General features: G+C 47.7%; 1 protein-coding gene, 5 non-coding genes and 1 pseudogene across 6 annotated transcripts; 4 read left to right on the top strand and 3 right to left on the bottom strand.

The window, feature by feature from the left end:
• Positions 1–456: 456 nt before the first annotated feature.
• LOC120925359 lies at positions 457–566 on the top strand. Its single transcript, XR_005746641.1, has one exon. It is a non-coding gene; the product is annotated as a U5 spliceosomal RNA (small nuclear RNA).
• A 480-nt stretch (positions 567–1046) lies between these two features.
• On the top strand, positions 1047–1227 carry LOC120925719 (annotated as a pseudogene).
• Positions 1228–8072: 6845 nt separating this feature from the next.
• On the bottom strand, positions 8073–8213 carry LOC120925298. Its single transcript, XR_005746584.1, has one exon. It is a non-coding gene; the product is annotated as a U4 spliceosomal RNA (small nuclear RNA).
• Positions 8214–9545: 1332 nt separating this feature from the next.
• On the top strand, positions 9546–17293 carry LOC120932897. The gene is made up of 4 exons (XM_040345768.1): positions 9546–10277; positions 10464–11604; positions 12313–13351; positions 17203–17293. Exons 1-4 carry the CDS (start codon positions 9546–9548, stop codon positions 17291–17293), a joined length of 3003 nt encoding a protein of 1000 aa, XP_040201702.1.
• Positions 17294–22130: 4837 nt separating this feature from the next.
• Positions 22131–22271, bottom strand: LOC120925297. Its single transcript, XR_005746583.1, has one exon. It is a non-coding gene; the product is annotated as a U4 spliceosomal RNA (small nuclear RNA).
• Positions 22272–22680: 409 nt separating this feature from the next.
• On the top strand, positions 22681–22795 carry LOC120925356. The gene has a single exon (XR_005746639.1). It is a non-coding gene; the product is annotated as a U5 spliceosomal RNA (small nuclear RNA).
• Positions 22796–23168: 373 nt separating this feature from the next.
• Positions 23169–23309, bottom strand: LOC120925296. The gene has a single exon (XR_005746582.1). It is a non-coding gene; the product is annotated as a U4 spliceosomal RNA (small nuclear RNA).
• Positions 23310–25399: the final 2090 nt, after the last annotated feature.

Here is a 25399-nt window from a genome sequence, read left to right as displayed (position 1 = left end):
AGATGATGGGGGCACTGTAAGTGGAGGATGTGGAGAGGGGGTGGGAACACCACCAACTGCCCTCCCCAGTAGAGTGTAGGCCTCATGAAAGGTATAGCAACCTATCACGTATTCATCAAGGGTTGTCTCGGGTCAAGTCCTGGTAACTTTGCGATTTCCGGTAGTCAAGCCAGGGCGTCCATGTCGCCGAAAAGCAAGCTATTCTGTCCTGCGCGGTGCAAATCAGCTCCTCCATCATTGCTATCTGGTCAACCCGCGCCAGCCATTCTTTTATGGAAGGGGGTGACTTAGACTTCCAGTGTGCAGGTAGACACAGCCTGGCGGCATTGATCAAATGCATAGCTAATGATCGAATGTAATTTAATTGTATGCTTGCAACTGTACTGATATGTAGTGTATTTATGCGCTGCGTCGCAGTACAGAGAATGTACCCTGTTGAAAGTATTTGATTTTTGTATATTTGCTTTGCAAAATAAACTTAAATATTGCCTTTTACTAAAGATTTCCGTGGAGAGGAACAATTATGAGTTTCTGTGAATTTTTTGATGCCTGGCTAATGCTGGGCTTCCTTAATATGGTGAAAAATAGCTTGATTCGGAAAGGCACAAAGACGGCGTTAATGTTGTTGTTGTTGGTGGTGGTCAAGGCGGCCTAAAAAACGGTTTGATGGCATTGGTCCACGCATATACTTGCCCCCCAATTCCGTGGCCGTGCGCCTTATATTAATCTGATGAAGCCGATTGTTACGCGTGCCTGCTGATTCCCGTCCCCATGCAGCTGCACAGACATGCAAATTAGGCTGTCTTGGAGTCTCCATGAGTAGAGCAGTGTCTGTGTTCTGCCGGAGACCTGGTTGAGGACATTGGTGGGGTATACTCTGGCTTCTCTTCAAAATGCAAAAATCTTGAAGAGATCCGCATTACGAATCTGTATAGCTTTGTGGATCTCCGTAAGTGCTAATTTGCATACCCGAGGTGGCATTTCGACACGAAATGCCCCCAGCGGCGGATGCGGTACTGCATCCTAAGATCCGGCAGTGTAAGTCCCTACTTACCTGGTAGGGGAGACACCATGATCATGAAGGTGGTTCTCCCAGGGCGAGGCACGGTTATTGCACACTCTAGGCCGTGCTGATCGTGGTTGTCTTCCCTGCCGCTTCTCGGCCTTTTGGCTAGGACTAGGTGTGGTATCTGTCCTTATCAGTTGTCAGCGGAGCGCTGAAGCACCTCCTACTGGAAGGATGGTTTCAGCAGGGACTACGCTGTGCTGCCCGACAGAATACTGTGGGCCGGCCCATGGTTGAGTCTGAGCCATCTGGAAGGGTGCTGCGCTTGGTCTTGGTCTTTTTGCCGAGTTCTAGTCTGGCCTTCTGGCTGGCTGGTGTAAGTGCTATCTCTGTCAGCGATCCGGTTGGAGGAGCTGGTAATGCCCTGTGGTAGGACGGGGCAGAGCCATGCAAATCCGCTGGGTTGATGGAGGGTCTGGAGGGGCTAGTATTGGTGGAGGCTGTTACCTGAGCGGCAGTTCTCCCCAACAAAACCTTGAAGGGCTCTTTAGCTGGCAGGGGTGGAGGGCTGCACTGGCCGGTCGGGGGGTCGGATATGGAATGAAAAGCCTATGGTGCATGTGCCCCTGGAGTGGCAGTCCAGGGGTATCTGAAGATCACTGTGTGTGAGGGATACATTGATTTAAGATACCACGGTCACTGCACCAGATACACGCTTTTTTTAGCACCTGCCTCCTGGGCCGGGCCTTTTGGCTAGGACCGGAGGAATTTTTTATTCCTGGCCGGAGGGCCTGGTCATTGTTTCACCACAATGGCCACTTCTTTCACTCTCCTCTCCACTATCCCTTCCCCCACTTTATTTTATTTAAGCCTGTGTTTGTCACTTTTTTGTCTTTTTTTGTTGTGCACGTTTTGTCACTGTGTGATTAGTAGGGTGCGGGTCCTCGGGCCAGCCCTGAACGTCTTGGGAGTGGGTGGACATGGCCTTCTGGCTTAGTTCGCCTGCTCTCATGGGGTCTCCCTTCGGGGGAGCCCCACCTAGTGCTGGGAGGGTTCTGTTTCGGCAGTCCCTCTGAGGAAGTTGGGTCCGTGTCGGCTTCGGTTGCTCGGACCACAGTACCTCAGTCCCCGTCTGGAGCCTAACGCCCCGGGGGATCAGGGTTTGGGTCCCTCTTCACAGGAGGACCACTTGACGTTGCACCCGTCTGCACGTTTTTGTGAACACTCTTTATGTGTGTGCACATTTTTTTCTGCACCGGGTGAAGTTTTTTGGGTGTGTTCACACGCCATAGGCTTTTCAAAAAAAAAAAAAAAAAAGATGAAGAGATCCGCATTACTACCTTCGGACAGTAGATGCAAGAGCCTTTGTAAAGGCTAAGAGCGAAGACGTCGAGGAACAAGGAAGGAAGCCGCCGAAGAACTCCCGAAGCGACTTCCAGACTTCTCGAAGTTGGGGAAAAGCGAGAAGAAGACCGAAGAGATGATGAGGAAGAGCCCTGCCCCAGCCACTTCCTCCGAGGCCCCCGAGAATGTCTCTGCCTCAACCTCCACCTCCATCCCGGCCGGCGCCAGCCAACCGAGACCAGCGAAGCCGAAACTGCCTGCAGACGGGCTGCCAACCTTGGAGCCCTGGATGAAGCAGACGGTCGTGCTGCAGCTGAAAGAGGTGAACGGAAGAGTTCCTGACATGACCTCGGAGATCTTCGGAAAGAAGATGATCCTGGAGCAGGGCTTCAGCAAAGCGGAGACGCTTTTGGTGCAGTCCTTCGCAAGAGGGATCTTCTACATCACCTTTGGCTCGTTCCAAGTCTGCAGAAGATACTGGGAGATGGTAAAGACCAGTGGCCCTGAATCCCCTTTTCGGAAGTTTGTTGCGAACTGCCCTATAACACAGGACGAGAAGTGGGTGACGGTGGCCATGCGGAACCCCCATACCCAAAGCAGAGACATAACCACCTACCTACAGAGGTTTTGCACCGTGGTAAAGGACCCAGTCCGAATCCTTGATGTCAACGGCTTCTGGATTGGGAAGTGGTCTGTGCTATGCAAGCTCAGGAAAGACCGTTCGGGGGACTTACAGCACCTGCAGGCGTGCTTCTCGCTAGGATCATCTGCAGGACACCTCTTCTACTCCGGGATACCCTACAACTGCAACAGATGTGGCCGTCCCGGACACATGGGAAAGGAGTGTACAGAACTTGCTTGCAAGATCTGTCGGGTTACAGGCCACGAGACCAAGGACTGTCCTAGGCCCAAAGCCTGCAACCTCTGCGGATTGCCAGAGCACACCTTCAGGCACTGCCCCCAAAGGACCCGGACCTATGCTGGAGCCCTGATCCAGGGTAAACCAGCCTCCAGCTCTGGGAAGAAGCCGACCGAAAGCAAACCAAAAGAGCCTCGGAAGGCCACAGGTAAGTATACCCCTGCCCCAGCCCCTGTCCTTGTCCTTGCCCCTATCCCCGTCCCTGTCCCTGCCCCCTCCTCTGCCCCCTCCTCTGGCACACCCCCACCCACCCCCTCTGGCTCAGAGGAGACCCTTCCTGCCCCACCGCCCACCCCAGACCTGTCCTCCATGGAGGACTTCCCCGCCCTCCCCCCCTCCACCCCTGCCAGTGGCCAAACAGGAACCCGGAAACGGAAGACTGTGAGCCCACTGGCAGAACAACCCGCCACCTCCACCAAACGGCCCAACGGGGTCCAGCACGAAAGCGCTGGACCAGGGCAAGTAGTGGAGGACCTGGAGTCTGCAGGTGAGGAAGGCGAGGAGGAGAATATGGCCGACTATGTGCCTATCCCCACCGCCAACTTCAGTGAGACAGTTGAGGAAGTCCTGGAGGAACTGGGCCTAACCCAGAACCCAGAACAGGCAGCTGTGGAGATGGAGGAGCCACCCGCCCCCTTCGGGGAGGTAAGTTCGGCCCCTTGCTAACTAGACCTCATACCCCTTTTTCACTATGGCTGAGATCTCAATCTTTTCCATTAATGTGAGGAGTATCAAGGATACCTCTAGAATGCGAACGGCGCTGACTTTTCTTTCAACTCATCAGAGTGATGTTTACATGCTCCAGGAGTGCGGTCTTCCTCCTTTGAGAAGGTACAGTCATCTGACCTCTCAGTGGACCCTCGGTCCCTCCTACTGGTCCGGGGGTGGCAATTGCAGGAATGCAGGGGTAGCCATTCTTATCAGGGGGGGACGCTTCACGGTTGACTCCATCCATGAGCTTGTCTGTGGCCGTCTTTTGGTCATAGATGGCTCGTGGGCGGGAGAGCCAATTAGGCTCATCAACGTGTACGCCCCCCCAGATACGAATGCGCGCCTGGAACTTTTCCAGACCCTGCGGATGCAACTTGTCACCACCAGAGCAGTAGTGATCGGCGGTGATTTTAACTGTCCGATAGAGGAGGATGGCCGCAGTTCTAGCATATACGCAAAACTTGATGCTACTTCTAAACTGCTCAAGGAGATGATCTCGGAGGCATCCTTACGGGACGCCGTGGGATCCATAGGGCAAGGTACCGTGAATTATTCATGGTGCCGACCCGATGGATCTGTGCGTTCCAGGATTGACTTCGTGCTCACTTCAAGAGCAGTCAAGCATCGTGAGTTCTTCATGATCCCCTGCTTTTTCTCTGACCACAGGGCCATTCACTTTCGGGGTGAACTGGGCGAGAGCTTTGCTCACGGACCAGGTTCCTGGAAGCTGAATACCACCCTGCTGGAAAATGAGGAATTGATGGGGGAACTCCGGGAGGCCTATGCCTCTTGGACGGAGGAAAAGAGATTCTTCGGAATGGTAAGTGATTGGTGGGAGGTTGTGAAAGTTAAGCTGCGCAGCTTCTTTCAGGCAAGGGGACGACAGCAAGTGTGTGCAAGGAAGAAGGAACTCAGGAGACTGCAACGTGAGTTGCAGTCCCTGCAGGACCTTCACCACTGCGGCTGGGACGTTAGGCAGGACCTGGAGGACACCAAGAAGAGCCTGAAAGGGTACTTTGAGGAAGAATCCAGGCACATTGTCTTCCGTGCCAAGGTGGAGAATCTTGAGAAAGGTGAGAAGTGTAACTCTTTCTTTTTCAGGAAACTCCATTCAGGACACACTCCCTTGTCTGAACTGCGTGACGAGACCGGAACTCTCCAGAAGGGGAAGGAGGCTGTAATGCAAGTAGTTGAAGACTACTACACCAACCTCTACTCCCCGAAAGAAACGGACTCGGAGGCAGCCGACAGGTTCCTGTCAGGTATCACTAACCAAATTGATCCTGCAGGTTCATCGACCGTCAACGCCCCCCTGGTGTTGGAGGAGCTGCACTCTGCCGCTAAATCCTTTAGGCGGGGCAGGACCCCGGGCTGCGATGGTCTCCCAGTTGAGCTCTATGTAGCCCTGTGGGACCTCGTGGGCCCGGACCTGCTCGAGCTGTACGAGGAGATGGTGGTGGAGGGCAGAATGCCTCCTTCACTGAGAGAGGGGATGATCACGATTTTGTATAAGCGCAAAGGGGAGAGATCGGACCTGAAACATTGGCGTCCGATCTCTCTTTTGAACGTGGACTACAAAATCCTTGCCAAGGTTTTGGCCAACAGGCTGAAATCTGTCATCGGACAGATCATCCACCCGGATCAAACTTGTGGCATTCCTGGCAGAAGGATTGCAGACAGCCTCGCGCTTGTCAGGGACACGGTCCAGTACATCCAGGACCGCCGTGTGCATGCGGCCCTGGTCAGTCTTGACCAGGAGAAGGCCTTCGACCGTGTCTCCCATGAGTTCATGTGCAGAACCCTGCGCAGGCTTGGTCTTGGGGAACTGTTTTGTTCGTATGTGAATATAATGTATAAAGACATTTGTAGTTTGGTGCTGGTAAATGGTTGGAAAACTGACCCCTTTGAGGTTCTCTCGGGGGTCAGACAAGGCTGCCCTCTCTCACCTCTGCTTTTTGTTTGCTGTATAGAGCTATTCGCCCAAAGCATCAGACGGAACCCAGAGATCAGAGGGATTACCGCACCAGGACCGGAAAGACGGGAGGTCAAGTGCTCGCTCTACATGGATGACGTGACGGTGTTCTGTGCCGACCAGCGCTCCATCGACACACTCGTCCAGACGTGCGAGGACTTCGGCCAAGCTTCGGGGGCAAAGGTCAACTGCGGGAAGTCGGAAGTCATGCTCTTCGGAAAGTGGTTCCTGCCTTCTTCTGCACCCATACCGTTCAGCCTCAAAGCGGATTTCATCAAAATTCTTGGAGTCTGGTTTGGAGCGGAGGGCGCAGCCCTGAAGTCCTGGGAGGAAAGACTGGCTAAGATGAGACAGAAGTTTGGACTTTGGAGCAACAGAGTACTTACCATCGAAGGGAAAACACTGGTACTCCGCAGCGAGATTCTCCCTGTGTTGCAGTACCTCGCCCAGGCCTGGCCCCCCCAGGACAACACCTGCAAGGCCATCACCAGGGCGGTGTTTCACTTCATCTGGGGCTCCAAAATGGACAGAGTAAAGCGGACTGTTATGTTCAAGGAACCTCTCAAGGGCGGTAAGGGCGTGCCCGACATCGCCACATTACTGAGGGTGTTTTTTGCCTGTAACTGCATCCGCAGGACTTTGGTTGACAGAACTGTGGACTCTGGCGGTAACTCCATGTCCCGTTTTTTCCTCCTGCCTCTTTGGAGGTCTCTTGGATGGGACAAATGGGACAGTTCTGTCCCCTACAACTGGGACCCTCCATGGTATTACTTGGATACTTTCAAGTTCATCAAGGAGCTGGGGCTGCATGGAGTTAAGCCCGACTTGTGGAAGCCAAAAACTATCTACAAGTTGATCAGAGCATCGGACATCTTGGAGTCTATTCCAGGCCTCCCTTCAGCCACTTGCAAAGTGGTTTGGAGGAATGTTTCTTCAAAGAGACTCATCAACAGGCACAAAGATCAGGCATGGATGGCAATCCAAGGGGGATTGCTACTCAGGACATTCTTGCATGCCAGACACCTGGGCAGATACACGCACTGCCCCTTTTGCATCATCCAGGAGGAAACATCTTATCATGTTTTCTGGGAGTGCCCCTTTGCACAGGGCCTGTTGACGGCCTTGGAACCTGAACTTAAAGACTTTGTACCACAGACTGCTATTACACACTTTGGTGTGTTAAACGGACTCTTCTGTGGAACTCATTCACAGGAGGACATTGACAGTGCCTGGCGGGTGCTGTGTTGCTTTAAAGACGCTTTATGGTACGCCAGGAACCGCCGCGTACACCACCGGCAGAGGATGTCCATTGAGGACTGTTGCAGACTGACCCTCAGTCTGCTGAGAGACTATACCTTGAGGGACTTTAAGGAGGAAGAGGACGTCTGAAGATTTCCCCTTCCCCCTGACATTGACATTTCTTGACACGCTTTTTTGAACTACTGTTTTCAGGGTAATGCGGCGTCATGCACGATGTGATGTTTCGGGGTTAAACAACTCTGCGCAACACATCAGGCATCATACCGTAGAATGGGTTGAATGAATGTAATTTAATTGAATGCTTGCAACTGTATTGAGATGTAGTGTATTTATGCGCTGCGTTGCAGTACAGAGAATGTACCCTGTCAAAAGTATTTGATTTTTGTATATTTGCTTTGCAAAATAAACTTAAATATTGCCTTTTACTAAAGATTTCCGTGGAGAGGAACAACCATGAGTTTCGGTGAATTTTTTGATGCCTGGCTAATGCTGGGCTTCCTTAATATGGTGAAAAATAGCTTGAGTTCCTTCGATTGGGAAAGGCACATAGACGGCGTTAATGTTGTTGTTGTTGGTGGTGGTGGTCAATGCAGCCTAAAAAACGGTTTGATGGCATTGGTCCACGCATATATTTGCCCCCAATTCCATGGCCATGCGCCTTATATCATTCTGATGAAGCCGATTGTTACGCGTGCCTGCTGATTCCCGCCCCCATGCTGACTCCCATATATCAGGGCTGCTGCTGAGCTCTGACACTAAAGTCAGTATGCGCCTCCATCATCTGCAGCTCTGTCCTCTGTCTCCCCTCCCCTTTCTGACTATCTGCTTGTGTTACTCTATTCTTGTACCAGATCGTGCAGTCTCCATAGAGACTGTCAAAAATTGTCATTGCCGGCTATATTTCAAGCCGTCATGACGGGGTATTGGTAAAAGTTTTCAATTAGCAATAATCGCGCCTCAGTGAAACTTCATTGGCTACAATACTGCCACTGCGCAAAGCTACCAATAGATGGCAGCAGCGAACACCCTCCCACAGGAACATCGCAACAAGCTCATGGGGAGTCACAGCGGAATGCTTTAATTTCTATACCTTACTTGTCCTATAAATATTCCATATTACAAATAGCACATGTACACATTTCTTACACACTAATCATCATAAATGTTGTTGGTGGTCAACGCGGCCTAGAAAATGATTTGATGGCCTTGGTCCACGCATATATTTGCCCCCAATTCCATGGCCGTGCGCCTTATATTAATCTGATGAAGCCGATTGTTACGCGTGCCTGCTGATTCCCGTCCCCATGCAGCTGCACAGACATGCAAATTAGGCTGTCTTGGAGTCACCATGAGTTGAGCAGCATTTGTGTTCTGCCAGGCAGGGACCTCATTTGGTATATTGGTTAGTTTACACTCTGGTTTCTCTTCAGAACGAACAAATCGAGATGAAGAGATCCGCATTACTACCTTCGGGAAGTAGATGCGAGAGCCTTTGTAAAGGCTAAGAGCGAAGACGTCGAGGAACAAGGAAGGAAGCCGCCGAAGAACTCCCGAAGCGACTTCCAGACTTCTCGAAGATGGGGAAAAGCCAGAAGAAGACTGAAAAAGTGACTGATGAGACGAAGGAGACCGAAGAGATGATGAGGAAGAACCCTGCCTCAGCCACTTCCTCCGAGGTCCCCGAGAACGTCTCCGCCTCAACCTCCACCTCCATCCCGGCCGGCGCCAGCCAACCGAGACCAGCGAAGCCGAAATTTCCTGCAGACTGGCTGCCAACCTTGGAGCCCTGGATGAAGCAGACGGTCGTGCTGCAGCTGAAAGAGGTGAACGGAAGAGTCCCTGACATGACCTCGGAGATCTTCGGAAAGAAGATGATCCTGGAGCAGGGCTTCAGCAAAGCGGAGACGCTTTCGGTGCAGTCCTTCGCAAGAGGGATCTTCTACATCACTTTCGGGTCTTTCCAAGTCTGCAGACGATACTGGGAGATGGTGAAGACCAGTGGCCCTGAATCCCCTTTTCGGAAGTTCGTTGCGAACTGCCCTATAACACAGGACGAGAAGTGGGTGACGGTGGCCATGCGGAATCCCCATACCCAAAGCAGAGACATAACCACCTACCTACAGAGGTTTTGCACCGTGGTAAAGGACCCAGTCCGAATCCTTGATGTCAACGGCTTCTGGATTGGGAAGTGGTCTGTGCTATGCAAGCTCAGGAAAGACCGTTCGGGGGACTTACAGCACCTGCAGGCGTGATTCTCGCTAGGATCATCTGCAGGACACCTTTTCTACTCCGGGATACCCTACAACTGCAACAGATGTGGCCGTCCCGGACACATGGGAAAGGAGTGTACAGAACTTGCTTGCAAGATCTGTCGGGTTACAGGCCACGAGACCAAGGACTGTCCTAGGCCCAAAGCCTGCAACCTCTGCGGATTGCCAGAGCACACCTTCAGGCACTGCCCCCAAAGGACCCGGACCTATGCTGGAGCCCTGATCCAGGGTAAACCAGCCTCCAGCTCTGGGAAGAAGCCGACCGAAAGCAAACCAAAAGAGCCTCGGAAGGCCACAGGTAAGTATACCCCTGCCCCAGCCCCTGCCCCTGTCCTTGTCCTTGCCCCTGTCCCCGTCCCTGTCCCTGTCCCCGTCCCCTCCTCTGGCACACCCCCACCCACCCCCTCTGGCTCAGAGGAGACCCTTCCTGCCCCACCGCCCACCCCAGACCTGTCCTCCATGGAGGACTTCCCCGCCCTCCCCCCTTCCACCCCTGCCAGTGGCCAAACAGGAGGCCGGAAACGGAAGCCTGTGAGCCCATTGGCAGAACAACCCGCCACCTCCACCAAACGGCCCAACGGGGTCCAGCACGAAAGCGCTGGACCAGGGCAAGTAGTGGAGGACCTGGAGTCTGCAGGTGAGGAAGGCGAGGAGGAGAATATGGCCGACTATGTGCCTATCCCCACCGCCAACTTCAGTGAGACAGTTGAGGAAGTCCTGGAGGAACTGGGCATAACCCAGAACCCAGAACAGGCAGCTGTGGAGATGGAGGAGCCACCCGCCCCCTTCGGGGAGGTAAGTTCGGCCCCTTGCTAACTAGACCTCATACCCCTTTTTCATTATGGCTGAGATCTCAATCTTTTCCATTAATGTGAGGAGTATCAAGGATACCTCTAGAATGCGAACGGCGCTGACTTTTCTTTCAACTCATCAGAGTGATGTTTACATGCTCCAGGAGTGCGGTCTTCCTCCTTTGAGAAGGTACAGTCATCTGACCTCTCAGTGGACCCTCGGTCCCTCCTACTGGTCCGGGGGTGGCAATTGCAGGAATGCAGGGGTAGCCATTCTTATCAGGGGGGACGCTTCACGGTTGACTCCATCCATGAGCTTGTCTGTGGCCGTCTTTTGGTCATAGACGGCTCGTGGGCGGGAGAGCCAATTAGGCTCATCAACGTGTACGCCCCCCCAGATACGAATGCGCGCCTGGAACTTTTCCAGACCCTGCGCATGCAACTTGTCACCACCAGAGCAGTAGTGATCGGCGGTGATTTTAACTGTCCGATAGAGGAGAATGGCCGCAGTTCTAGCATATACGCAAAACTTGATGCTACTTCTAAACTGCTCAAGGAGATGATCTCGGAGGCATCCCTACGGGACGCCGTGGGATCCATAGGGCAAGGTACCGTGAATTATTCATGGTGCCGACCCGATGGATCTGTGCGTTCCAGGATTGACTTCGTGCTCACTTCAAGAGCAGTCAAGCATCGTGAGTTCTTCATGATCCCCTGCTTTTTCTCTGACCACAGGGCCATTCACTTTCGGGGTGAACTGGGCGAGAGCTTTGCTCACGGACCAGGTTCCTGGAAGCTGAATACCACCCTGCTGGAAAATGAGGAATTGATGGGGGAACTCCGGGAGGCCTATGCCTCTTGGACGGAGGAAAAGAGATTCTTCGGAATGGTAAGTGATTGGTGGGAGGTTGTGAAAGTTAAGCTGCGCAGCTTCTTTCAGGCAAGGGGACGACAGCAAGTGTGTGCAAGGAAGAAGGAACTCAGGAGACTGCAACGTGAGTTGCAGTCCCTGCAGGACCTTCACCACTGCGGCTGGGACGTTAGGCAGGACCTGGAGGACACCAAGAAGAGCCTGAAAGGGTACTTTGAGGAAGAATCCAGGCACATTGTCTTCCGTGCCAAGGTGGAGAATCTTGAGAAAGGTGAGAAGTGTAACTCTTTCTTTTTCAGGAAACTCCATTCAGGACACACTCCCTTGTCTGAACTGCGTGACGAGACCGGAACTCTCCAGAAGGGGAAGGAGGCTGTAATGCAAGTAGTTGAAGACTACTACACCAACCTCTACTCCCCGAAAGAAACGGACTCGGAGGCAGCCGACAGGTTCCTGTCAGGTATCACTAACCAAATTGATCCTGCAGGTTCATCGACCGTCAACGCCCCCCTGGTGTTGGAGGAGCTGCACTCTGCCGCTAAATCCTTTAGGCGGGGCAGGACCCCGGGCTGCGATGGTCTCCCAGTTGAGCTCTATGTAGCCCTGTGGGACCTCGTGGGCCCGGACCTGCTCGAGCTGTACGAGGAGATGGTGGTGGAGGGCAGAATGCCTCCTTCACTGAGAGAGGGGATGATCACGATTTTGTATAAGCGCAAAGGGGAGAGATCGGACCTGAAACATTGGCGTCCGATCTCTCTTTTGAACGTGGACTACAAAATCCTCGCCAAGGTTTTGGCCAACAGGCTGAAATCTGTCATCGGACAGATCATCCACCCAGATCAAACTTGTGGCATTCCTGGCAGAAGGATTGCAGACAGCCTCGCGCTTGTCAGGGACACGGTCCAGTACATCCAGGACCGCCGTGTGCATGCGGCCCTGGTCAGTCTTGACCAGGAGAAGGCCTTTGACCGTGTCTCCCATGAGTTCATGTGCAGAACCCTGCGCAGGCTTGGTCTTGGGGAACTGTTTTGTTCGTATGTTAATGTAATGTATAAAGACATTTGTAGTTTGGTGCTGGTAAATGGTTGGAAAACTGACCCCTTTGAGGTTCTCTCGGGGGTCAGACAAGGCTGCCCTCTCTCACCTCTGCTTTTTGTTTGCTGTATAGAGCTATTCGCCCAAAGCATCAGACGGAACCCAGAGATCAGAGGGATTACCGCACCAGGACCGGAAAGACGGGAGGTCAAGTGCTCGCTCTACATGGATGACGTGACGGTGTTCTGTGCCGACCAGCGCTCCATCGACACACTCGTCCAGACGTGCGAGGACTTCGGCCAAGCTTCGGGGGCAAAGGTCAACTGCGGGAAGTCGGAAGTCATGCTCTTCGGAAAGTGGTTCCTGCCTTCTTCTGCACCCATACCGTTCAGCCTCAAAGCGGATTTCATCAAAATTCTTGGAGTCTGGTTTGGAGCGGAGGGCGCAGCCCTGAAGTCCTGGGAGGAAAGACTGGCTAAGATGAGACAGAAGTTTGGACTTTGGAGCAACAGAGTACTTACCATCGAAGGGAAAACACTGGTACTCCGCAGCGAGATTCTCCCTGTGTTGCAGTACCTCGCCCAGGCCTGGCCCCCCCAGGACAACACCTGCAAGGCCATCACCAGGGCGGTGTTTCACTTCATCTGGGGCTCCAAAATGGACAGAGTAAAGCGGACTGTTATGTTCAAGGAACCTCTCAAGGGCGGTAAGGGCGTGCCTGACATCGCCACATTACTGAGGGTGTTCTTTGCCTGTAACTGCATCCGCAGGACTTTGGTTGACAGAACTGTGGACTCTGGCGGTAACTCCATGTCCCGTTTTTTCCTCCTGCCTCTTTGGAAGTCTCTTGGATGGGACAAATGGGACAGTTCCATCCCCTACAACTGGGATGCTCCATGGTATTACTTGGATACTTTCAAGTTCATCAAGGAGCTGGGGCTGCATGGAGTTAAGCCCGACTTGTGGAAGCCAAAAACTATCTACAAGTTGATCAGAGCATCGGACATCTTGGAGTCGATTCCAGGCCTCCCTTCAGCCACTTGCAAAGTGGTTTGGAGGAATGTTTCTTCAAAGAGACTCATCAACAGGCACAAAGATCAGGCATGGATGGCAATCCAAGGGGGATTCCTACTCAGGACATTCTTGCATGCCAGAAACCTGTGCAGATACAGGCACTGCCCCTTTTGCATCATCCAGGAGGAAACATCATATCATGTTTTCTGGGAGTGCCCCTTTGCACAGGGCCTGTTGACGGCCTTGGAACCTGAACTTAAAGACTTTGTACCACAGACTGCTATTACACACTTTGGTGTGTTAAACGGACTCTTCTGTGGAACTCATTCACAGGAGGACATTGACAGTGCCTGGCGGGTGCTGTGTTGCTTTAAAGACGCTTTATGGTACGCCAGGAACCGCCGCGTACACCACCGGCAGAGGATGTCCATTGAGGACTGTCGCAGACTGACCCTCAGTCTGCTGAGAGACTATACCTTGATAGACTTTAAGGAGGAAGAGGACGTCTAAAGATTTCCCCTTCCCCCTGACATTGACATTTCTTGACACGCTTTTTTTGAACTACTGTTTTCAGGGTAATGCGGCGTCATGCACGATGTGATGTTTCGGGGTTAAACAACTCTGCGCAACACATCAGGCATCATACTGCAGAATGGGTTGAATGAATGTAATTTAATTGAATGCTTGCAACTGTATTGAGATGTAGTGTATTTATGCGCTGCGTCGCAGTACAGAGAATGTACCCTGTCAAAAGTATTTGATTTTTGTATATTTGCTTTGCAAAATAAACTTAAATATTGCCTTTTACTAAAGATTTCCGTGGAGAGGAACAACCATGAGTTTCGGTGAATTTTTTGATGCCTGGCTAATGCTGGGCTTCCTTAATATGGTGAAAAATAGCTTGAGTTCCTTCGATTGGGAAAGGCACATAGACGGCGTTGTTGTTGTTGGTGGTGGTGGTGGTGGTGGTGGTGGTCAATGCAGCCTAAAAAACGGTTTGATGGCATTGGTCCACGCTGTTGTGCTTTCTTAAGGTCATATTTACCCGCACAGTAATTTACTTTGAATTCTTTTATAACGAAGATGCTTTTAAATACAAGACAATCTATATGCCATAGTCTGTAATATGAAACTTATTCACGGAGACGTATGATCATACAAAATAGCTAATTTATTGGTAGACAAAATATGAATATTTACATGAAATTAAAATACCAGTTGCGTCACATTAACGACTTGAAAATCAATAAAATACCCCCAAAATGGGCATGCAATACCTTTGATCTGAGTCATGGTAGGTTCTCAAGATAACTTTTATGTAAATGACAATGAAACAAAAACGTCTATTTCACACGTCTAATCGTTACTTTACTGCAGGTAAGTAAAAGATCAAATAATGTGAAATATATTGGACGTTAGTTTTGTCAATAGAATTGAGACTATGTAAAAATAAAAATATAATACAAATTGTGCTCTTAAGGAAAAGTGACAAGTTATTGATATGAGAACAAACCAGAACTACAGGATATTCAATACTTCAATACTTCAACATTTCTAGGGAACAACAATATATTTGAGATAAAATAAAAATGACATAGTTACCATTTCCCAAGATGGCTATTTCCTATTGGCAAGTGGCCAGAGCTAAAATCGTTGCAGTCTTCATGCATAGTGCAAGCGTGCTCTCATGGGGCGCTCCTATTGGTGGGGTCCTCTTCTCATCCTCCCATTGAGCTCAAGATTAAGATTTTAGATCTTAGATTGGATCCCTTCTTTCTGCCCCCTTTTCTCTCATGGGTTTCCCTTTTTATTTTGAATAAAACAATAGGACTATAAAGATTATACCCCGTCCTGCCCCTCTGATAGCTGTCCTTAAATCATAGGCCTGTGGCACATATGGGCGTTCCTGCCAAGACGTGTTTGGTTTCTATTGGCTGACAGTTTAATAATTGACTTGTTCTCTGGGCTTGGAGAACCTCGAGTAATATTACTTCCAGCCACTAGGTGTCTCACCTTTATTGTGAGATAATCTATACGTTGGATATCTATATTTAAGGTTTAGACTATCGACATATATTTATCCATATATATATATATATATATATATACCTCTATGTATGACTCTGGTATCTTTATATTATATAAAATACAATTAGTATTCTGTTGATTTCGATACAATATGTTCCCATATTCCATTATAAATGTTTTTCCACAAAACAGTCTTTGCAATCAATGCATAGGTTACATCTCTCAATCAAATGAAAAATAATTATTAATGTGTTTACCTGACTTATTTTGAGATGTGCTTGATGGATATGTGTTACATGTTAGTTCATATTTTTATACATTTTTCACAATGCGATATCTTTCATAATGTCGATTATGGTAGCTTATTTAAACACTTCTATTTATAAAACAAATTTCTCATATAAATCTTTTAGAACAAAGCTCTAACCTAATGGATCTGTTTCCCTTGGTCCTAATTCATCGATTATCTAAACATTACTTATTTCATTTCAATATATATTCTTCCAATACAATGCATTATAAAATATCTCTGACTTGTATCAGATTTGCCCATCTCATAGATAGAGGCATGTCTTGTCCTTGGTGTGAGCGATGACTTGTATTTTTCTGCCATTGTCTAAGTCGCAGCTGAGACAATACTGCCTGTTTACCTTAGAGCAACCTTTTTCTGTGATACAATGGGAGTTATTCTACTCCAATGTGATAGTAGCCCAGTTAGGTATCTGTGAAAGCTCTCCCTATGGCAGGATAGTTGACCAGTGGTGATGATACACCTCTTCTTGTTTATACACCAAAGCTGGGTCAACTCTTCTTTTGTTCTGTGAGAAGAGCTTCATTGTTTCAACTTTCACCCAAGCTCGTAAAAAGTCATAAAATAGCTAATGTATTGGGAACTTGGTCATCTGAGTCAAATGTTTCTTCTTCACCGACTGAATGGCCTTCATATGTAATCGTTATGATCAGATTTGAGACCTAATGGCCTTTTCATATTTTTGATGAATAATATTGAATATATTATCATTTCTTCATACAAAACTTACAACATAACCCCCCCCTTGAAGTCTTCAAATGCCGGAAGTCGTTTGAAAGGCTTCAAGACGCACACTGTTGAAGAAATCTGGCTTCATTGGCCTGGTATTGTATCCGGATCGTGGATACTGAATATATCATTTAAGGGGTGTTGACACCTGCAGATGGGTGTAATTCCTTGAGGAAAGGAATTGGGTTCTTGATTGACACGTGTATCGCAGGGTTGGTTAGCCGTTGGTTATCGGGAACTGGATCACCCGGGTGCCTTGGTGCTTGGCCGTCCTGGTGGGTTCTGTTCGTGCAGATTAGCCATCAGCGGTGTCTTTGATTCCCCCAGACGGTTCTTCCTCTGGATGATTCACACGTGTTGGACTCTCGGTTCTGTAGACCGGCTCCTGGACATCTTTAGTCCTGTTAAGTAAAAACGGATTCCATGAGAAAAAGACAATATATGTTTTTTTTTTTTACATGACCTGCATTTTGAGATCTGTCAGCCGATATGCTGGCTTCCTCAGAGCCCCCCCCCCTATTGGCTTATTGTGTCATCAGTCCTTTAACTAAGCACTCTGGCTATCAAGACAATGACTGGATATTTGCTATGGGAGACAAAGCTCTAGGGCTCATTAACATGAGGACATTTATTTATAGCTGAGGATACCATATATTAATAACTGATATCCTTCAGAACCATTTTTTTTTTTAGCTTAATTGTAGCGGTTCTGGGATAATAAAATGTAATAATATTTTATTTGACATGTGACACTTACTGTCAGCAACAAAATATCTGATACGATAGTCAACCTTCTACTTGGGAGGAATAAAACAAATAAAACCTTCCCCCTTTGGGGTGTCAATAAAACTCATTTTAGGCAATCACACTACCTTCTGCGGGTGACTTATCTGTTACCAGAATATCAAACCATTTTAGGTCTTCTGATATTAATTTCTTTAGGATTCGGTCATCCTTTGTAATTATCGTCTTCTGCGACTTCTTGAAATTAAACTGTTTGGAGCGACCTGTTTATGTCAGAGGAATGAAGTGACCACTGAAAAATAGGATAACAGTTAATTTCCAACGACCAAAATCCCTGTTAGGGATTTCAGGATCCTTACAACTGTAACCTGGTGAAAATATGGTGTTAGAACCTCTGTCTCCTATGCCTTTTCAGTGCATTCCTCTGATTTACTTTAACATAGGCGCTTCAAAGGCTCTGTGGCCCTTGGCTGGCCCCAGTATTTGTCCCTTAAAGAAATGTGATTCACACTTCGTACAGCAATGAAACCGTGTAACATATCCATAATTTGTTTTATTTTGGTTTGTGTATTGCTTACAGGCTGATCAGAATATGGTTCTGTGACCCAGTTTCTGTACTTTCTGGGGACCACTGGCTCAGTTTTATCAGACATATCCCTTTCAGCAACACTGTTCTGATTCTGGGATATTTGTCTGGGCCTTAATTTCTCCCTATTTTTCTGGGGATTCTGGGGTGTCTTACCCTGCGGCTGCTCCCTATTTACCTGTGTTGGTCCCCGGGGCGAATTGGACCGGTAATAGTATGGGTTTCTACCTTTGGGTTTAAATTTGACCCGTTGGAGGTACACCCTATAGTTTCTCTTAAACCTTGCATCTGGTCCCCTAGGATGGTACCCCTGAGATGGTCTTTGTTCCCTTCCTCTAAAGGGTGTTTTCTGTCCCCCCCTCCTAATTGGTGAGGTACACGGTCTCCCGCTGGGACGACTCTGTGGCATATCTCTTCTGACTCTATCAACACATGTAATTTTCTGGGTATCAACCCATAATAATTGAGGAGATGCATTAATTTCATCCACAATTTGAGTTATGAGTTGAGGCCTCCCCTTGTATTCACCAGTTTGTTGGATAGAGTACAAATTGTTGCTCTCTTTTACCACGGACTCCAGTGAGCACCCCGTTGCGTAGTCTTTAGCTAAATGCACTTTTGTGTGGGTAGGTAGGGCCTCAACGAACGTGGATTTAAACTCAGTTTCATTGTGGTCTGGCTCATTTTCTGCTAAGTGGTAAGCACTTCTGAGCACAGGCAACACTTCTGTGGGGTTTTGATTACTGGCACATTTCAAATTTTGTATAGCCGCACTAGCCGCTGTAACATTTTTGTGCTGGCCAAATTCTAGATGACAGCGGTGTTTAATTTCTTGCCATGAAGTACCAGACAGATCTTTAAAAGATGCGCAGAAATTTCGGTGTCTGGTTTCAAATACCCACGGTAAGAAATTAATCCTTGACAGGTCATCATCTAGGCCTAAAACTGATAATGTATTTTCATAGGCCTCAATGTGGTCTTTGACACACATGGATCCCTCTTGCTCAAAGACTGGGAAAGTATCATTTAACATTTTAATTATTTCTGAGGCGTCCTGTTTAGGGGTACCTGTCTTTTCCTCTGATCCCAGGGAAAACTGGTCAGGCCTACTTTTATGGGGTGGTTCACTTTTTACCCCCTTTTGCTCTACAGATGGCTTGGGATAGGATGAGGGTCCTTTTTCTGGTCCCTCTCCAATGTCTAACTCCCACATTTCAGTTTGAGAGTCAGATATTAGATTTTGGTCAGAATCTATACTTTCAGGGTTAGGCATTGGCACATCACCCTGAGGCACAAGCTTTACTTGCTCTTTTAACTCTCCTGATTGCTTAATCAGGGATTCCTGTTCTGACTTAAGCTGATTTGTCTCTTCTTTTAAATTTTCACTGCTCATTACTCGGCAACTTTCTAAATTTCCACTGCTCATTACTTGGCAACTTTTTAAATTCTCACTGCTCATTACTTGGCAACTTTCTAAATTTACACTGCTCATTACTTGGCAACTTTTTAAATTTTCACTGCTCATTACTTGGCAACTTTTGTCAGGAGATTCATTTCCCTGCAGAAAACTCTCCCACTCTTCTATTTGTTCCTGCATTCTTCTATTGTACTCTTGCAACGGTTTTATTTCATTTTGCACTGTCATTTTAGACCCGTGATAACGATCTGCCTTGTCATAGTCTCTACTTTTAGTGAGCTCACATTCCTTTTCTGTTAAATGTGGCTGGGATTCTGAGATATCTATCTCCGGTTGGGTATTTTGACATTTAAATATATCACCAATATACATCAGGATAATGCGTAATTCAAGCATAATGTCATCAAGCCTTTCTATTTTCTCTGTCTCAGATGAGCTGTTTTTCTGCGCAACAATTTGACTTTCCGAGTTCCTCACGTCTTTTAGTATATGACGGGCACGGTTTTTACAGTCTTTAATGAATGCTATATCAGTCTCATCATACAATTTTTTTCTGGCATGATCTGTCATTTCAGCGTTAGAAATTTTTTCCAACATTTCCTGTACCTGTATCGACTTTCTCTGAGTACTCATCTCACCACTAAGGGCTGACTCTTGGTAATCCCTATCAACATACAATTCACTTTGACTAGACATTTTTAGGCAAAATTTTTTTTTTCAAAAATTAATAATTAATAATTTCATGCAAAATATTATTTATGTCACCACCATAGCTATGACTGATCTTGTACAAAACATTGACATTATCTCAGCGAGTGCCTCCATTTATATGTTGTGCTTTCTTAAGGTCATATTTACCCGCACAGTAATTTACTTTGAATTCTTTTATAACGAAGATGCTTTTAAATACAAGACAATCTATATGCCATAGTCTGTAATATGAAACTTATTCACGGAGACGTATGATCATACAAAATAGCTAATTTATTGGTAGACAAAATATGAATATTTACATGAAATTAAAATACCAGTTGCGTCACATTAACGACTTGAAAATCAATAAAATACCCCCAAAATGGGCATGCAATACCTTTGATCTGAGTCATGGTAGGTTCTCAAGATAACTTTTATGTAAATGACAATGAAACAAAAACGTCTATTTCACACGTCTAATCGTTACTTTACTGCAGGTAAGTAAAAGATCAAATAATGTGAAATATATTGGACGTTAGTTTTGTCAATAGAATTGAGACTATGTAAAAATAAAAATATAATAAAAATTGTGCTCTTAAGGAAAAGTGACAAGTTATTGATATGAGAACAAACCAGAACTACAGGATATTCAATACTTCAATACTTCAACATTTCTAGGGAACAACAATATATTTGAGATAAAATAAAAATGACATAGTTACCATTTCCCAAGATGGCTATTTCCTATTGGCAAGTGGCCAGAGCTAAAATCGTTGCAGTCTTCATGCATAGTGCAAGCGTGCTCTCATGGGGCGCTCCTATTGGTGGGGTCCTCTTCTCATCCTCCCATTGAGCTCAAGATTAAGATTTTAGATCTTAGATTGGATCCCTTCTTTCTGCCCCCTTTTCTCTCATGGGTTTCCCTTTTTATTTTGAATAAAACAATAGGACTATAAAGATTATACCCCGTCCTGCCCCTCTGATAGCTGTCCTTAAATCATAGGCCTGTGGCACATATGGGCGTTCCTGCCAAGACGTGTTTGGTTTCTATTGGCTGACAGTTTAATAATTGACTTGTTCTCTGGGCTTGGAGAACCTCGAGTAATATTACTTCCAGCCACTAGGTGTCTCACCTTTATTGTGAGATAATCTATACGTTGGATATCTATATTTAAGGTTTAGACTATCGACATATATTTATCCATATATATATATATATATATATATACCTCTATGTATGACTCTGGTATCTTTATATTATATAAAATACAATGAGTATTCTGTTGATTTCGATACAATATGTTCCCATATTCCATTATAAATGTTTTTCCACAAAACAGTCTTTGCAATCAATGCATAGGTTACATCTCTCAATCAAATGAAAAATAATTATTAATGTGTTTACCTGACTTATTTTGAGATGTGCTTGATGGATATGTGTTACATGTTAGTTCATATTTTTATACATTTTTCACAATGCGATATCTTTCATAATGTCGATTATGGTAGCTTATTTAAACACTTCTATTTATAAAACAAACTTCTCATATAAATCTTTTAGAACAAAGCTCTAACCTAATGGATCTGTTTCCCTTGGTCCTAATTCATCGATTATCTAAACATTACTTATTTCATTTCAATATATATTCTTCCAATACAATGCATTATAAAATATCTCTGACTTGTATCAGATTTGCCCATCTCATAGATAGAGGCATGTCTTGTCCTTGGTGTGAGCGATGACTTGTATTTTTCTGCCATTGTCTAAGTCGCAGCTGAGACAATACTGCCTGTTTACCTTAGAGCAACCTTTTTCTGTGATACAATGGGAGTTATTCTACTCCAATGTGATAGTAGCCCAGTTAGGTATCTGTGAAAGCTCTCCCTATGGCAGGATAGTTGACCAGTGGTGATGATACACCTCTTCTTGTTTATACACCAAAGCTGGGTCAACTCTTCTTTTGTTCTGTGAGAAGAGCTTCATTGTTTCAACTTTCACCCAAGCTCGTAAAAAGTCATAAAATAGCTAATGTATTGGGAACTTGGTCATCTGAGTCAAATGTTTCTTCTTCACCGACTGAATGGCCTTCATATGTAATCGTTATGATCAGATTTGAGACCTAATGGCCTTTTCATATTTTTGATGAATAATATTGAATATATTATCATTTCTTCATACAAAACTTACAACAACGCATATATTTGCCCCCAATTCCATGGCCATGCGCCTTATATCATTCTGATGAAGCCGATTGTTACGCGTGCCTGCTGATTCCCGCCCCCATGCTGACTCCCATATATCAGGGCTGCTGCTGAGCTCTGACACTAAAGTCAGTATGCGCCTCCATCATCTGCAGCTCTGTCCTCTGTCTCCCCTCCCCTTTCTGACTATCTGCTTGTGTCACTCTATTCTTGTACCAGATCGTGCAGTCTCCATAGAGACTGTCAAAAATTGTCATTGCCGGCTATATTTCAAGCCGTCATGACGGGGTATTGGTAAAAGTTTTCAATTAGCAATAATCGCGCCTCAGTGAAACTTCATTGGCTACAATACTGCCACTGCGCAAAGCTACCAATAGATGGCAGCAGCGAACACCCTCCCACAGGAACATCGCAACAAGCTCATGGGGAGTCACAGCGGAATGCTTTAATTTCTATACCTTACTTGTCCTATAAATATTCCATATTACAAATAGCACATGTACACATTTCTTACACACTAATCATCATAAATGTTGTTGGTGGTCAACGCGGCCTAGAAAATGATTTGATGGCCTTGGTCCACGCATATATTTGCCCCCAATTCCATGGCCGTGCGCCTTATATTAATCTGATGAAGCCGATTGTTACGCGTGCCTGCTGATTCCCGTCCCCATGCAGCTGCACAGACATGCAAATTAGGCTGTCTTGGAGTCACCATGAGTTGAGCAGCATTTGTGTTCTGCCAGGCAGGGACCTCATTTGGTATATTGGTTAGTTTACACTCTGGTTTCTCTTCAGAACGAACAAATCTTTCGCCTTTTACTAAAGATTTCCGTGGAGAGGAACAACCATGAGTTTCGGTGAATTTTTTGATGCCTGGCTAATGCTGGGCTTCCTTAATATGGTGAAAAATAGCTTGAGTTCCTTCGATTGGGAAAGGCACATAGACGGCGTTAATGTTGTTGTTGTTGGTGGTGGTGGTGGTGGTGGTCAATGCAGCCTAAAAAACGGTTTGATGGCATTGGTCCACGCATATATTTGCCCCCAATTCCATGGCCATGCGCCTTATATCATTCTGATGAAGCCGATTGTTACGCGTGCCTGCTGATTCCCGCCCCCATGCTGACTCCCATATATCAGGGCTGCTGCTGAGCTCTGACACTAAAGTCAGTATGCGCCTCCATCATCTGCAGCTCTGTCCTCTGTCTCCCCTCCCCTTTCTGACTATCTGCTTGTGTTACTCTATTCTTGTACCAGATCGTGCAGTCTCCATAGAGACTGTCAAAAATTGTCATTGCCGGCTATATTTCAAGCCGTCATGACGGGGTATTGGTAAAAGTTTTCAATTAGCAATAATCGCGCCTCAGTGAAACTTCATTGGCTACAATACTGCCACTGCGCAAAGCTACCAATAGATGGCAGCAGCGAACACCCTCCCACAGGAACATCGCAACAAGCTCATGGGGAGTCACAGCGGAATGCTTTAATTTCTATACCTTACTTGTCCTATAAATATTCCATATTACAAATAGCACATGTACACATTTCTTACACACTAATCATCATAAATGTTGTTGGTGGTCAACGCGGCCTAGAAAATGATTTGATGGCCTTGGTCCACGCATATATTTGCCCCCAATTCCATGGCCGTGCGCCTTATATTAATCTGATGAAGCCGATTGTTACGCGTGCCTGCTGATTCCCGTCCCCATGCAGCTGCACAGACATGCAAATTAGGCTGTCTTGGAGTCACCATGAGTTGAGCAGCATTTGTGTTCTGCCAGGCAGGGACCTCATTTGGTATATTGGTTAGTTTACACTCTGGTTTCTCTTCAGAACGAACAAATCGAGATGAAGAGATCCGCATTACTACCTTCGGGAAGTAGATGCGAGAGCCTTTGTAAAGGCTAAGAGCGAAGACGTCGAGGAACAAGGAAGGAAGCCGCCGAAGAACTCCCGAAGCGACTTCCAGACTTCTCGAAGATGGGGAAAAGCCAGAAGAAGACTGAAAAAGTGACTGATGAGACGAAGGAGACCGAAGAGATGATGAGGAAGAACCCTGCCCCAGCCACTTCCTCCGAGGTCCCCGAGAATGTCTCCATCTCAACCTCCACCTCCATCCCGGCCGGCGCCAGCCAACCGAGACCAGCGAAGCCGAAATTGCCTGCAGACGGGCTGCCAACCTTGGAGCCCTGGATGAAGCAGACGGTCGTGCTGCAGCTGAAAGAGGTGAACGGAAGAGTCCCTGACATGACCTCGGAGATCTTCGGAAAGAAGATGATCCTGGAGCAGGGCTTCAGCAAAGCGGAGACGCTTTCGGTGCAGTCCTTCGCAAGAGGGATCTTCTACATCACTTTCGGGTCTTTCCAAGTCTGCAGACGATACTGGGAGATGGTGAAGACCAGTGGCCCTGAATCCCCTTTTCGGAAGTTCGTTGCGAACTGCCCTATAACACAGGACGAGAAGTGGGTGACGGTGGCCATGCGGAACCCCCACACCCAAAGCAGAGACATAACCACCTACCTACAGAGGTTTTGCACCGTGGTAAAGGACCCAGTCCGAATCCTTGATGTCAACGGCTTCTGGATTGGGAAGTGGTCTGTGCTATGCAAGCTCAGGAAAGACCGTTCGGGGGACTTACAGCACCTGCAGGCGTGCTTCTCGCTAGGATCATCTGCAGGACACCTTTTCTACTCCGGGATACCCTACAACTGCAACAGATGTGGCCGTCCCGGACACATGGGAAAGGAGTGTACAGAACTTGCTTGCAAGATCTGTCGGGTTACAGGCCACGAGACCAAGGACTGTCCTAGGCCCAAAGCCTGCAACCTCTGCGGATTGCCAGAGCACACCTTCAGGCACTGCCCCCAAAGGACCCGGACCTATGCTGGAGCCCTGATCCAGGGTAAACCAGCCTCCAGCTCTGGGAAGAAGCCGACCGAAAGCAAACCAAAAGAGCCTCGGAAGGCCACAGGTAAGTATACCCCTGCCCCAGCCCCTGCCCCTGTCCTTGTCCTTGCCCCTGTCCCCGTCCCTGTCCACGTCCCCTCCTCTGTCCCCTCCTCTGTCCCACCCCCACCCACCCCCTCTGGCTCAGAGGAGACCCTTCCTGCCCCACCGCCCACCCCAGACCTGTCCTCCATGGAGGACTTCCCCGCCCTCCCCCCTTCCACCCCTGCCAGTGGCCAAACAGGAGGCCGGAAACGGAAGCCTGTGAGCCCATTGGCAGAACAACCCGCCACCTCCACCAAACGGCCCAACGGGGTCCAGCACGAAAGCGCTGGACCAGGGCAAGTAGTGGAGGACCTGGAGTCTGCAGGTGAGGAAGGCGAGGAGGAGAATATGGCCGACTATGTGCCTATCCCCACCGCCAACTTCAGTGAGACAGTTGAGGAAGTCCTGGAGGAACTGGGCATAACCCAGTACCCAGAACAGGCAGCTGTGGAGATGGAGGAGCCACCCGCCCCCTTCGGGGAGGTAAGTTCGGCCCCTTGCTA

Source organism: Rana temporaria, chromosome 1 (genome assembly GCF_905171775.1).
Source record: "Rana temporaria chromosome 1, aRanTem1.1, whole genome shotgun sequence".
Lineage (NCBI taxonomy): Eukaryota > Metazoa > Chordata > Amphibia > Anura > Ranidae > Rana > Rana temporaria.
This window is presented reverse-complemented; position numbering and strand designations above follow the sequence as displayed.

Bases quoted from the DNA above. Each gene is read 5' to 3' on its own strand.
- LOC120932897 (XM_040345768.1), top strand. From the start codon at position 9,546: ATGGGAAAGGAGTGTACAGAACTTGCTTGCAAGATCTGTCGGGTTACA. The intron at 11,605-12,312 runs GTATCACTAACC...TTTGCTGTATAG, and splicing joins AGCCGACAGGTTCCTGTCAG to AGCTATTCGCCCAAAGCATC. The intron at 13,352-17,202 runs GCACTGCCCCTT...TAATTTCTTTAG, and splicing joins AGAAACCTGTGCAGATACAG to GATTCGGTCATCCTTTGTAA.